The 14,300-nt window shown below is 41.3% G+C and overlaps 1 protein-coding gene across 2 annotated transcripts in view; it reads right to left on the bottom strand.

Annotated features, from left to right (window-relative positions):
* LOC148323032 (TANK-binding kinase 1-binding protein 1-like) overlaps window positions 1-14,300 on the bottom strand; it is a 35,132-nt gene that overhangs the window by 1,927 nt on the left and 18,905 nt on the right. The window contains exons 2-12 of one of the 2 annotated variants that reach the window (XM_088317836.1): window positions 8,019-8,259; window positions 7,783-7,911; window positions 6,217-6,321; window positions 5,983-6,133; window positions 5,428-5,627; window positions 4,819-4,880; window positions 4,641-4,747; window positions 1,678-1,862; window positions 1,327-1,602; window positions 1,147-1,227; window positions 848-1,060 (exon numbers count right to left, since the gene is read on the bottom strand). In XM_088317836.1, coding sequence (XP_088173962.1) covers window positions 848-1,060; window positions 1,147-1,227; window positions 1,327-1,602; window positions 1,678-1,862; window positions 4,641-4,747; window positions 4,819-4,880; window positions 5,428-5,627; window positions 5,983-6,133; window positions 6,217-6,321; window positions 7,783-7,911; window positions 8,019-8,249 — 1,740 coding nt within the window. In that variant the 5' untranslated portion in view covers window positions 8,250-8,259. The remainder of the gene's footprint in view (window positions 1-847; window positions 1,061-1,146; window positions 1,228-1,326; window positions 1,603-1,677; window positions 1,863-4,640; window positions 4,748-4,818; window positions 4,881-5,427; window positions 5,628-5,982; window positions 6,134-6,216; window positions 6,322-7,782; window positions 7,912-8,018; window positions 8,260-14,300) is intronic. The other variant, XM_088317837.1, reaches the window with a different exon arrangement.

The following is a 14,300-nucleotide window of genomic DNA, read 5'->3' as shown; positions in this document are numbered from 1 at the left end:
ACTAGATTGTTCGCAGATGCCATCGAGGAAGTGAAGTTGAGCTCTGACATACCATTTCCTTATAAAATACTCTTTTGTCGACCGCCCACCAACCGATGGCAGGACTGCTGCAAATATTCCACTGAAAAACTTCTGTGATGAGCTTGGCGAAATCTCCACCACCAGTGCTACGCTTCCATTCAAATAGTACTCGCATCCCATGTTGCAGTTTGAAGCTTTCGTTTTACTTTGCCGTTATTTATTGTCCCACTGGCCCTTACTCTGGCTTTTTAGATTAATTTATTTTATGGCTGACTTGATGACTCACGCAGATGATGTACTTACTATGGGTGACTTAAATATTCGTATGAATTCCCCACGCAAACCACTTACCGCTTCAGACAATAATGGATGCTTTTAGATTCAGTCAGATGATGTTGAAGTGACCCATAAAAATGAAACTAGACAACAACGACCTTAGAAAAAATAGTTAAAACTCGACATAAGACTTTGGTTCACACGCTTGCATTCAGCTTCATTTGGCCTGTCTGACTGCTGCTTCTTCTCCTTCTCCTGTTAACATTGTATGGGGACACATTGTGTTCGGTGCTGCCCACTCGGCATACATTGCAGCCTGGTTCTCTTGGGAGGGGGATTAACCCCACACGCATCAGCGGTCCCTTCTCAGGGTTTTTATTTTTACCCGAGGTGTTTTTTTCCCCCTTGCCCTCTGTGGGGTTAAGATCAGGGTATGTTGTTAATATTTGTCAACCGTGGGCCAGTGAAAGCCATTTGAGTCTCGTTTGTGATTAAGGGCTATATAAATATATGTATATATATGTTACGCTTCATACTGGTTTGCACTCACATTGATGGAGGGCCATGACTGAGCATGCTCAGTGTTCATGTAGGCAGGCAGATGGCAGGAGAGTGTAGTGGGGCCCTCGGGGGCTGAGAACGATGGAATCTGGCCAGATTTCCTTGGTGACAAGAACGAGGGATGGAGTGTTTTTTCCCGAAGTGATAAGGGTCCAAGCGGTCGAGGAGGACTGGCGGCCGCTGAGACATAGGTGCCTACATCCTGTAAAAGGCCACAGTAATAATGCTTGCATGCTTTTAAAAAAAAACAATAGGGAGCCACCAAGATTCACTTGCACTGGCAATCACCTCTTCATCATCTGATGAGTGTGGGGGTGTCACCAGAGGGGTGGGCTCTGGTCGATCATCCAGGTGGCAGAAATGATGTACCTACACAAGACGGGCATCAGAGTAGAACATGATGAGTAATGATGAACAGTAAGAATTGAGTACAGATGACTGTCCTGCACATCATCTTCTCAGCTACACCTCGGTAGTCAAAGGGAAGCCCAAATCCAGCGTACGATGATGAGGACTGCTGCTCAGGCTGCTGCCCCCATTTCTCTCTGCTCTCACTCTTCGGTCTCCACCAGCTCCATGGGCCGACGCAGGTCGGACCAGGCCCACCAAAGGGGTTCGAAGATGGGATTTGGATTGTCCATAAGTGTGTGTCTCCCCATACAGGGACCTGGGCTTGGGCAGGGTGGATACTGGGTCTCTCATGAGGCGAGGTGGAAGTCTCTGGATGGCTGATGTGTCAGAAACCTTGGTACAAAGATAAACACTCAAAAAGTGTAATTACGGTTAGTACAAGTTCAGCGATATTAGGTGCTAATCTACCTCAGAGTAACTACGGCGACCCTGGAACTTTGCTCGAAGATTGCTGCTGGTTGGCTGATGGGAATAAGAGGCAGGGCCATTGTGCAGGGGAGGTGGGGAAGAGGGCAGCAGCCTCTCAGGTGTGAGGGAAGTACACTGGGGAGATGTGGGAGAGAGACGCTGAGGAGCAGAGGGAGGACGACATCCTGGAAAGTGGGAGAATATACTCAGTGAATGAATTAAGTAGTAGTCATGTAAAATACACAGAAACAATTGCTTTGTGTCCTATTCTATTTTTTGCTGCTCTCTTCATGGCAGTTTCCCCTTTGTTTCAGTTTCCTTGGAGTGTGTCCCTTGTGTCTCATCTGCTTGCAATAATAATCAGCAATTTATTAAGACTCACACAGGTAGGAAGACTGCAGAGTTATTGTTGTTTCTTTCTTGTCACTGTTGCCATAGCATTTTGTTTCATCTCATGCCTGTTCCTGTATACTCCTAGTACCATAGTACCAGCCAGTCATATGTCTTCTGTTTGTTTCCAGCAACTATTATGTGATTTTCTGTTGTTGCTTTTGACTTACAGTCATGTCTAAATATTTTACAGTGATGGAGAAATTAAGCTTCTTGAATAATTTAGACTTTCCAGCCAAGTGCTTTGCACATGGCTCAAAGCGTCATTTGCTCTATGGCAGCATCAAGTGGTCAAGAAGACCTTGCATTGATGTACCTGCATAAACAGAATTAAATAATATAATTGTGGGCTAAACCGTGGCTACATTTACATGGACACCTTTATTCATATCAAAAGCATGATCGGAATAAAAATGCTTCGGAATAATCTGACATGATCAAGCCCATACGATCAACATTTTATTCCTAACGAGAGGGGTGGTTTACGTTGATTGATAATCTGATTGGAAAATACCAGTGCTGGGCGGTCAAGGCCTTCTCTGCTGGCCTAACATAATCAAGAAATCATGATCATATTCTTCACATCGATGTCATATTATATCCGAGTGTTGAATTTTTAGGTTAGAGTTTCTATCCAATAAGAATTCAGCTAGCTCATGTTGCCGGGCAGATTTCATAATATCAGTAGCACGCACTATTCGTCTGAGGCCTTCAGATGAACTCTTGCGGGCATCTGTTCTGTGTCTCAAGGAGGCTTTTACAGTTGATAGACACTTACTATAGCCAATCAGATCACGAGGTGATGACAGTAAGGCCGTCTCGCAGGCCTTACGTTGAAGGTGATGAACGTGGCTTGTGATTGGAAATTAACTCGTGATTGGGCAGCGCTATGCGGAATCAACACACCCGAAAGTCATAACTGGCGACCGTTTGAAAATAAATATATATATATATATATATTCTTGCTTTTTTATACCACAATGACCGAAGGAGGGAAAAGTGTGGGTTTAATTGCAGATACACTTGCGAGGCCATTTTCAAGATGGACTTTTTAAGGGAAGCTTGGTCATCCAACACTCACTCAGTAGTGGGTAAGTGTCTTTCTGTATATGATTTCTCCAGCCGTGGTGTCATAAATGATGCTATTATGTGGGGGTTTTATTCAACTCGGACTAAGTAGGTCTTCACTGAAGGCCTATGTGTGAAATGCACGGAAAATACCTATTCGAAAATTTCTGAAAAAACTTGCTCTACCGCGCATGTCTGTGAAGTCAGTCGAGGCATTTCTGTTATTCACGGAAGATATTAGAAGCATGCGAACAAAAGACATGGTGGTCGCAAGACTCAACTGAAAAGTCCGGTCTGGAGCATACATTGTAGCTTCATTAGGAAGTATTAACTCAACGCAACAGCGCAAACGGGAAAAATCCAAAACAAAATGGTGACGTTTAAAGAAAAAATGGACGAAACGATGATTGTTCTTCCGCTAGTGTTCAAATATCAACCGAAATAAATCTGAGTTTAAAACGGTCAAAATTAAAGGGATCAAACTCAAGACCCTGGTTAATGTAAGAGCAACAACTACTACAAACTGTCAGATGAGCACACGTGTATAATGACATGCAACAGGCCCACATAATGATAGACTTACTAAAAACAAAAAGTTCTTCTACACTCCAAGCACTTTTCACACTGTTTGATTCCCTAACTTACCAACTAACTTTAAGCTTACTACAAAGTACAAACAAGTGGGTCTTGAGTGTTATGCAGCAACCATACGTTGAATGAACTAATGACGTCATTCCCACAAACCGAGGTTTTGTTTGTTATTGGTCACGAGATTTACTTGGAAACAATACGCTTCGACTCAGGACTTAATTTGGCATGCCCATGCCCACTTTGGTTCGAGATACGCACCGATTCACATGACACATGACTAATATTGAATTTTTTTGGTTTCGTTTAGGAGGGAAAAGTGTGGGTTTAATTGCAGATACACTTGCGAGGCCATTTTCAAGATGGACTTTTTAAGGGAAGCTTGGTCATCCAACACTCACTCAGTAGTGGGTAAGTGTCTTTCTGTATATGATTTCTCCAGCCGTGGTGTCATAAATGATGCTATTATGTGGGGGTTTTATTCAAGTCGGACTAAGTAGGTCTTCACTGAAGGCCTATGTGTGAAATGCACGGAAAATACCTATTGTCCCGTGGCACTCCGTCCACCTGCCTTAGGTAGTTATAATGATTTTGGTTTACTTTACACATCAATCTTTTGTCACGTTGCATTTAGTTTGTTGTATTTATTCAAGGTTTGCATGCTCACTTTGTCCAATAAAATCTGTAAAATCTGCTCTTCTTTGAGTTGCAAATGACTCCACCATTGATGATTTTGTACAATCCTGACACAGTAGGTATAAGTGATTTAAAAAACATCTGTTTGCTAAATATTTCCTGAAAAGATTAGTGGCAAATTGAGAAATACACACAGTATGTCGTGTCATGATTACATCAGGTGTCAAATTATTTTTGAAAATAAACTCTACTTTTGTGGGAAAGCAGTTGTAGACACTTACCAGGTTCCTGTGGCATTTGACGCAGAAGGTCACATTGTTTCGCTGTCAATTTTCGGACTTGACCCAACTCCTCTGTAAGCTCGGTGTAGGCCAACGCAAGGTTAACTCTGAAATACAACACAATGGTGGCGCCAATATTAAGGTAGTCCCGAGATAAGGTGAAAAATACAGAACTTACTGTTCATCCCCAGCTTTCTTGATCCATTCTACATCACAGTGTTCGCAGTGTGGAGCCAATTCCTGTTACAGAGAGATGTGAGTAACAGTATTTTATTGTTATTCTTCACTTTACAATTTATACAGTGGAGCTAAGACATTCTCAACAGACACAGGGTAAACTCAGGATTTTATGTTGTTCTCATTATGACACATGCTATGGTCGTATTAGGTAAAAAAAACACTCTTAATTTTAAATAGATGATGGAGTAAAACCAATTATCTGACGGGTGATGCAGTTCAGAGCTTTGGAAGAAACGTAATGTTCACTAAGTGTTAAACAACCTCTGATAACTGTCTCCTAAGGCCACAGATTCTATTCCTTTGAGGCAGTTGGTGGCAGCTTCTTACTTTTTGGCATCTCTTCCCTTCACTTCCATTTAATTTATGTGAAACAAATGGTGCGATACAAACAGTGAAGTAAGACAAACAAACAAACAAACAAAGTAGAATTCATTTGAAGATAACAATTCTCAACAATGCATGCTCATTTTTATTCATCGCAGTCCTGTTCATGTCACATCCCTGAGTACATCAAAATAACCAGTTCTAAAAATTCTCAATGGCCTACCTCTTTGTGTCTCTGCACCTCTTGAAGCTGGGCTACTTCCTTCTGTAGTCTCTGAAGCTCAGATCTCAACTCCTTCTCTCTCTGACACGCTCCCTCAGCCTGATGCAGTGCACCCTCCAACTCGGCCTCGAGACGCTGCAGCTTTAGGTCTGAGAGTGCATCCAGACTGCGTGAGCTCTGCAGTGTTGGCAAGCGTCCCTCTTTGAACATCACATAGACAAAACGGTAAATACGGATTACACCTCCTTACTCTGTAGTAAGACTTAGAATTTGTTGTGCCATGCTGCCAGATATGATTCAAGAATTTTTTTTTAGCATTTAGGACATAAATTGGACTTCTACACTCAGTTTCTTGTTTGTGTGTGTGATTGCAAGGGTACCGTGCCTACATTTCTGGCCTCCAATTTAATTCATGTTACCCACAGTACAACTGGTACATTTATCTCTATCAATCAGTCATAGATTGATACATTGATCGAAAGACCTAAATAGCATTGATTATCAATGTTATCCATCGATGACACATAAGAGCTCGTTAGCTTGTGACTAACTCACCTCTAGGTACAACCAGGCTTGCATGGGGTTGACCTTGATGAACATCTTTGTTATGGAGTTGAGCATTGAGTTTTTGAAGGGAAGTTTCTCTTTGTCTCAGAGCTGCCTCCAGACTGCAGATTCGCTCCATATGCTGCTCCGCTAGAGTGGTCTAAAATGTAAAATGCTTTGATGTGGTAACCAGACTGATAAGATATAAAGAATAAAGTATGCATTATTTGTGTATGTGTTAACCATCTTGTCAAGATCTCGCTGGACATTGCTTTTCTCTAAATGAATCTTCTCATAGGCTTGAATGACGTCCTCTAATTGCTCCTCCCTGTCCTTGCTTTTCTGGAGCTGAGACAGACAGAGACGCAGAGAAAGAGAGAGAGTGATACACACAGAGAAAACAAGAGATAGAGATATGAGTGCTCTTTAAAATCCTTGAAAACAGGGGTTCTCAAATTTTGTTTTCGAAGGTCTCAATCATAACTCAACTCAACTGTATTTATACAGCACTTTAAGACAATCACAGCAGTAAGCAAAGTGCTGTACATTGAGAAAAAGTAAGTCATACAACAACAAAGATCCATCCATCCATTATATTGTACACACGTACAGTAAAAAGCATAAAAACAGTAAGTAAGTAAATAAGTCTCATGCTAAATCATGAGTCAAAGAATACAAATTAGTTTTAGGAAGAGTTTTAAAGATGGGAAGTGAGGGGGCTTGCCTAACGTTTAGTGGGAGATCATTCCAAAGTGAGGGACCGGAAATGGCTCGATCCCCTCTGATCCTTCACTTAGTCCTCGCTACCTCGAATAGCGTCTGGTCGGCAGACCTGAGGCACTGGGCATGTGCGTATGGGTGTAGGAGCACCGAGAGGTAAGGTGGGGAAAGATAATTTAAAGATTTGAAAACGAATAGTCTAATCTAAAAAAAACTCTAGAATGTCCAGGGAGCCAGTGGAGGGGTGCCAGTTGTTGGTTTTATGTGCTCCGTCTTATCACTGCCATTCAAGAAGAAAGCAGCAGCATTTTGGACCAACTGGAGACACTTAATGGAGGATTGGCTGACTCCAAAATAAAGTGCATTACTATAATCCAGCGGAGGTTTTTAATTACTGTTTCAAAGTGCTGTTGAGAAAGGAGATACTTTTCCTTTGTTGCCTAAAATTTAACAACAGCACCAATTTGCCAGTCCAATTTAAAATCACTGTCCAGTTTAAGACCCAAGTCCGAGACTGTTGACTTTAGATAACGAGCCAAGGGGGCCAAGTACATGGGGCACTGGGACCAAAGTCCATAACTTCTGTTTTCTTTTCATTGAAATTCAGCACCAACCAGGTCTTGATTTGTTCCAAACAAGAAATAACTGGCTTCAATGAGAAAGCATCTTTTTTGCTCAGCGGGGCGTATAGATCTGACAGTCATCCACCTAGCAGTGAAAGAAAATACCATGTTTCCTTAAGATGGAACCCAAAGGCAGCGGATACAATGTAATCAGAAGAGGCCCAAGAATTGAACCCTGTGGAACACCATACAACAATGGATCAGTGCGGGACTCAGATTAACCAAGGCTGACACAAAATGTTCTGTCAGCCAAATAGCATCTAAACCACTCAAGGGCGCGACCACTTAGGCACATCTGGTGCGGCAAACGAGCCGACAGTTTAAGTACAGAATCAATAAACTCAATGCCAAGTAAACACAATTTCTACGTGTACTCCTACATGCCATAGGAATTATTTGTGTCTGATTTTTGTCTGTCTAAGAGAGATATAAGTGCATATACAGTACATGCGTACGTATTCTGTACCTCTTGGGTGAGAGAATTGATCCTGTGTTGCAGGTTGGATGTCTCTGATTGGACGATATTGTTATCTTTAACAATGGGTTGGCAGGAAAAGTACACTCTCTCCTCACCAAACGTATTGATCATCGGAAACTATAGGCAAAAGAGAGGAGAGAAATCAAGAACATTGTAATGGCATAAACATAATGCTTTTAATATATCAATGTTTGTGTGTACACTGTGTGTATTATGTTGTGCACCTTGACCTCGTAGTGTTTGAGTTTTCTCTTGATGCTGCTGTTCTCCCGTTCCAAACTAGCAAGCCGGGTCTTAATGTCATGATAAGCCGCAGCCACAGCCAATCCTGACGCTGGGTACATATCATCTTGGATATGATCAGCTGACCAGCTGATTGCCGACATGTCCATGTCATCTCGTAGCCCTTCGCCACCTCCCAACAGCCCGAGCTCTGCTGTGCCAAATACCTCCATCAATAGTTATCTGTAGGAGACGGAAATAAAAAAAGTTTTGTTCAAGGAAACACAATCAGGATGAGGCCGTTCAGATGTATCTAGGGCTGGGCGATAAACCGAAAATTTACTGTTACCGAAATTTAATACACTGACCGACATCATTTTGCCCATGTCGGTAAATTCGGTGTTTAAAAAAAAAAGAGGTATTGTCTGTCTGCGGCTATGTTGATGCCCCTTTAAGACGGCTACAACGGCTGTAGTCATGTGACTCCACCCAGCTGAACAAAAAAAAAAAAGGAAAACCGACGCGGTCGTAGCTGGCGATTCAAATCAAGAAGCGGCTGACACGGCTGAAGACGAAGTAACGTTAGTTGAAGTTGTTCCTGTCGCGCTTGTCCCGAAAAGAAATTCGGCATCTGTCGTTTGGAAATGTTTTGGGTTCCATAAAGACAATGTTTGAGCAAAAGAACATGAACTACAAAGTGCGTCGTAAGCACCCAAAACAGCGCGTCGGACCTTTTCTTTTTCACCTCCCACAAGACAACCATGCTGTGCTGAAAGTTCAAAGGGAGAAGGAAGGTTCGACCAGTGACAACAGCCCATAACGGAGGCGACACCATACGAGAGAACGTCTCAGAGGTGGACGCGATAGCCTAGCATAGCTAAAGATTTAGCTCCTCTAGTTACAGTGGAGCGGACAGGATTTAAACGCCTCATGAAAGTACCCGACAAGAGGTACGCAAATATTTGTCGCAAACTGTACTTCCCAATATGGACATCGGGACGGGAGCAGAGACATGTCAAGCATTTTGCATCCACATCCGACTTGTGGTCGAGTCGCAACATGGATCCCTGTTTGAGCCTGAATGTGCGTTACATAAATGACAAGTGGCGACTGCGCACCAGAGTACTCGAGACGGCACATTTTCCCGATGATGCACACTTGTTTATTTGCTTGGATTTTTTTTCCCATTTTATTTAGCATTTTATTTGCCGACCACACTCGCTCCTTTGCACATGGCATTATTTATATTGTTTACAAGAGACCTTCACACAAATCTGGGCCTTTGCACATGGCATTACAGCACCTTGGCGCAATCTATTTGCAGAAAAGATTTTGCGAGAGGTACTCCTTTTCTCCTGTTCTTTGTGACATTGTTCAAGTCATGCAAAGGAAGCTATTTGGAATGTTTATTCAAATGATTTTTGTAATTAAATTTTTCTTTGAAAGTAATGTGTACCAGTTGGTCAATAAAAACAGTTAATATGCATTTCCTGCATTTATTTTGATTTTGGTCCACGGCCGGAAATTTATCGCGCATTTATCGTTATCGAGGTAAAATTGCTTAATTTATCGCGATATTGATATTAGGTCATATCGCCCAGCCCTAGATGTATCTTTGTATTCTTCACCACACAGTGGACCCTCAATACATAGGCAGCCAATAAAGTGAGTGTTTTAATCATGTTTAACTTTGTTTTTCTTAGGGTTTCACCACCATTGTTTCAAAACAAAGCCAGGATATATGATAAAGACGAAAATTATTCATACATGGATGACATTTTGAGTTACAATGAATTTTCATTTCACGAATTTAGTAACTCTTAAAATAAGATAGATAGATGCATTATATTATAAGGCGTGACCGATGGTCTGTTGCAATTGACTCAAGTGCTAATCCCACGTCTTTGGATGAGAGGTGGGGCATGTTGTTCAAAAGGTGTAAACTCGATTGTCTGGATTTTGAAATCCCTGTTTTTGCAAACCAGAATCATGTAAACAGTCGTACTTAGATTCCAGTGTGTGTGCGCACAACCTAAAACAATAATAGCCAGAGAGGGAATGAGGTCAAATCATGCATGTGGCATGTGCAAAACTCCCACTCCCACAGCCCACACTGCCTTTCTCTCACATACCCACTTCTAGCCCACACACTGAAAATGTGTATTGCCTTCTTCCTTCCTTTAAATTTCCTGCTCCACTTTCAGTCAGCATTAGTGCATTTCACATACTCGGTGCAAGCCAAGGGCAGATTAGAACATGGCCATATGTTTTCCTCACATGTTGTTTTTTCATTTATTAATGGGCCAACATATTATGTTGCAAATTATAACGCCCTGCAGACATGCACAACAATCGAGTTGCCTGGTCATAAAATCTGTGTGTAATCTGCACCGCCCCAAAAAAGATCGTATTAGTTGTAAACAGTATGTGACAGTATTTATCAGGAAAAAGCTAAGGGAATTCATATTGTAAAATGAGGAAATATCAGAACCATAAAATAAATGTTTTTCTAGTTTTAGTTTTACTGTTTTTTTGTCATTTAGAATGTATATATATATATATATATATATATATATATATATTAGGGGTGGGACGATACGGGTATCTCACGATTCGATACTGTGACGATATGTGGCCCACGATAACGATAATATCACAATACACAATGTCTACGATATTCAATATATCATTAGAAATCTCTTCAACAATATATCACGAGATATGTGACGAAAAAAGAAAAAAATGGCCATAAAAATGAAAACATCAAATTTTTTTTTCAATGCCAATACGTGTACAAAGTACAAAGAAAGGTGCATTTGCAAAGTACCTCACTGCCGCTGAGTCTTAACACTGTAGCTACGGCTGGACGAATTAAAGTGCACAAACATTAATAACATGTTTTATGTAAACCAAGACACTGCACTGCACAGTATAGACTGTCATTAAAGTGCTTTACGTTAACCCGCCCAGTGGAAACATAAAGGCATATTCTTCTTGAGGAACACTAACTACTACTTACTACTGTACTTTCAGCCAAGGGTGTACTTAAATATTGACCAATGATGTATTTTGTTTACCATTACAGTATTCTTATTACAATACTTCTATCACTGTAGTATTTCTACCACTGCAGGATGTTCACTACTACAGTACTTTTATCATTGCAGTACTTTTATCATTGCAGTATTTTTCTATCATTGCGGTACTTTTACTATTACAGTACTTTTACCATTGCAGTACTTTTACCATTGCAGTACTTTCATCATTGCAGTATTTTTCTATCGTTGCAGTACTTTTACTATTACAGTACTTTTACCATTGCAGTATTTTCTATCATGCAGTACTTTTCTATCATTTCAGTACTCTTACCATTACAGTACTTTTATCATTGCAATATTTTTATGATTGCAGTATTTTCAATCATTCAGTAGTTTTTATCATTACAGCGTTTCCCCCTCCGTATAATGGACAAACATTAGGAGTGTTTCCTTACACTTAGATACGTTTATACTGTGTATATTTGCATGCTTTTTCTGAATGTCTGCTGCTAATGTTATACATTAACGGCTACATTACGCCGCCGACTCTGTGTGATCTATATCTTTGCTGCTGTAACACCTCAAATTTCCCCATTGTGGGACTAATAAAGGACATCTTATCTTAACTGTACTACATGCTCCGACGTAAGAGCACACCAAAGGGAAACTTTACTTTAAAAGCAGTAGTGATTGTCGGCTGTCTTGGTTGGCCTTTTTTTATCACCTGCGAGTAGTCACCGTGATAGCGAACGAGATGGATTTGCAGATTCGTAGTGTTGATGTTATACCTTTGCAAAGCAGTTCTTGCAGATTGCATACTCTTTATCCAGTGTTCTCCCGTCACCTGTCTCGTAAAAAACGAAGTGTCTCCACACTTTCGAGTGGTAACTCTTGAAACTTGATTTGTTTTTCTGGGTTTTCCGCCATTCTTGCATTAGTTCTTTTTCTATTGTAAATTCTTCACACTCTTCTTGCCGTGGATCCCGGCAATTTTAGAACCGTTTGCGGCATTAGCACCCCCACAGACAGGACAGGAGAGATTAAATACGGACGGTGATGACGAGGTAAATCCATTATGTGCGTTGTTTTGAAATATCGATATTGCCGCCAGGCTATCGATTATTTATTGCGACAGAGTAAGCAACAATTCATTGCAATATCGATTTTTTTCCCACCCCTAATATATATATATATATATATATATATATATATACAGGGGTGCACATAACTGGTATGCAGGTACGCATGCGCAACAGAAATCACGGATGCGTAACGTCAAGTGCGTCACGACGCGCCTAGGCGTCCGTGTACACACAGCCATCAATCCACTATCACGTCTGAAGCACAACGAACGAGGTGAAAAATGCCAAAAAAACAACAGACTTTAAGCAACTTTTTGGGTGTTTCACCACCAAAAAAGAAACAGCCAAGCGAGCACGAGCCGAACAAGAAAGCATTTTCAGAAAAGTGGCTCCAAGATGTGCCGTGGCTTGAAGCTAATGATGAGCGTACTGAAATGTGGTGCAAGATTTGCCACTCACATCCACATCTAGCTGATAAAAGAGGTGTGTTTTATAATGGCTCAAAGAATTTCAGCCATCCCTTATTTGACAAACATGAAAAGAGCAAAGAGCACATGATTATCGCGCTAGCTATTGCTAATAAACACGCTAGCCAAGAAGAAATAGCCAATCGTCCTCTTGCTAGGTGACGAGACAGACTCAACGACGAACAACGGCAAGCTCTGTGTAATATCTTTCTCCTTGCCTTTCACAAAGCTAAGCATGCATGTCCCATGTCTTCCTATTCTGAGGATCTATTTTTACTGAAGCGGCTTGGAGTGGATGTCGGGAGTGCATATCATTCTCGTGAAGGTGGCTCACGGGTAATTCAGAGCATCGCGCAAACCATAAGTGTAGAGTTGAGTGTCAAGCAGCAGTCTGCTGAATTTCTGGGTCTGCTTTTTGATGGATCGGAGGACATCACAAAAACTGAGCAGGAGATTGTTTACGTCGTGTCGGTGTCCAGTGACGGCGAACTTACCTCAGACTTCGTTGGACTAATTGAACTGGGTGCTGATTGAACCGCACAAGCCATAACTGACGGACTAGTGAGACTTTTCGAGGACGCAGGCTTGGATAACTGGGCCGCTAAACTGGTCGCTGTGTGCACAGACGGTGCTGCCGTTAACGTTGGAGCGTACAACGGCATTGTGCCGAAACTTAAGCAACTCGCTGCAGTTGGAGGCTCCCATGTGCACATTCTGTGCACCGCGCACACACTGGAGAACTGTGCAAAGTCAGCTGATCACATTGTGCCTTACTGTGACACATTTAATCGCTCTATGATAAAGCTGGTGCAGTTTTATTTACAGAAGGGTGGTGCAAGAAACACTGCAACACTGAAGAAATTGTGTGAAGAAAATGATATCTCCTTTGTGAAACTGGGTAAGTTTCATAATGTCAGATGGTCTGCATGGAGGCATGAAACGCTACTAAAAATATCGAGACTACTGCCAGCCATTATAATTCAGCTTGCTACAAGTGATACAGTTGAATTGTAGCATATCTACATGGAGCGTTTTCAATGTTTCCTTGCCAACATGCTTGACATTGGTAATATTTTGAAGACCACGTCCTTGAGGTTTCAGCCGGAAAAATTGACCATTAGAGAATGTAAAGATGAACTAATGGTGGCCATTGGACATTTCACACTTCTGCTTGATGGTAAAGGTCACCACAGAACGCACGCTGTTTCTAATGCTGATGCTGACAGAGACAAGTCAAACTTACTCAGAGGGCTAATCGAAGAATTTGAAATTAGATATGACTCCCTCAAGCAGAGGTATTCAATTAAAAGTCACAGAGGTCCACGACTAAAATTTCTTCCAATTAAAAGGTCCGAACCAAAGTCCAACTTCCCTTAATGTCTAGCCTATGTTTACATTTTTAGTTTCAACATTTAGTCATTATCAACAGAGCGCACTTATATATGAAATATTTAGCAATGTTCCCATTAAACACCTTTGTCAGTCAAACAAATATAAGGCGTTTATTTCACATTCAAGAAAATGTGGCTCCAGGAATTTAAGGGTGCCACTTCCAGAAATAAAATGTAAAATATCGCCTGCAGAAATATATCAAGTGCTAAGCATTGAGTTAACATCGTTTACCTTTTTTTTTTAAAAATCAAAGAGTGATCAGCCTAAAAAAAACGGAAAGCCTAATTATCCAAGTAAACCAGGTC

This window comes from Idiotropiscis lumnitzeri, chromosome 15, assembly GCF_059441095.1.
Source record: "Idiotropiscis lumnitzeri isolate Australia: NSW breed Sydney's pygmy pipehorse chromosome 15, RoL_Ilum_1.0, whole genome shotgun sequence".
Taxonomy (NCBI): Eukaryota; Metazoa; Chordata; class Actinopteri; order Syngnathiformes; family Syngnathidae; genus Idiotropiscis; species Idiotropiscis lumnitzeri.
This window is presented reverse-complemented; position numbering and strand designations above follow the sequence as displayed.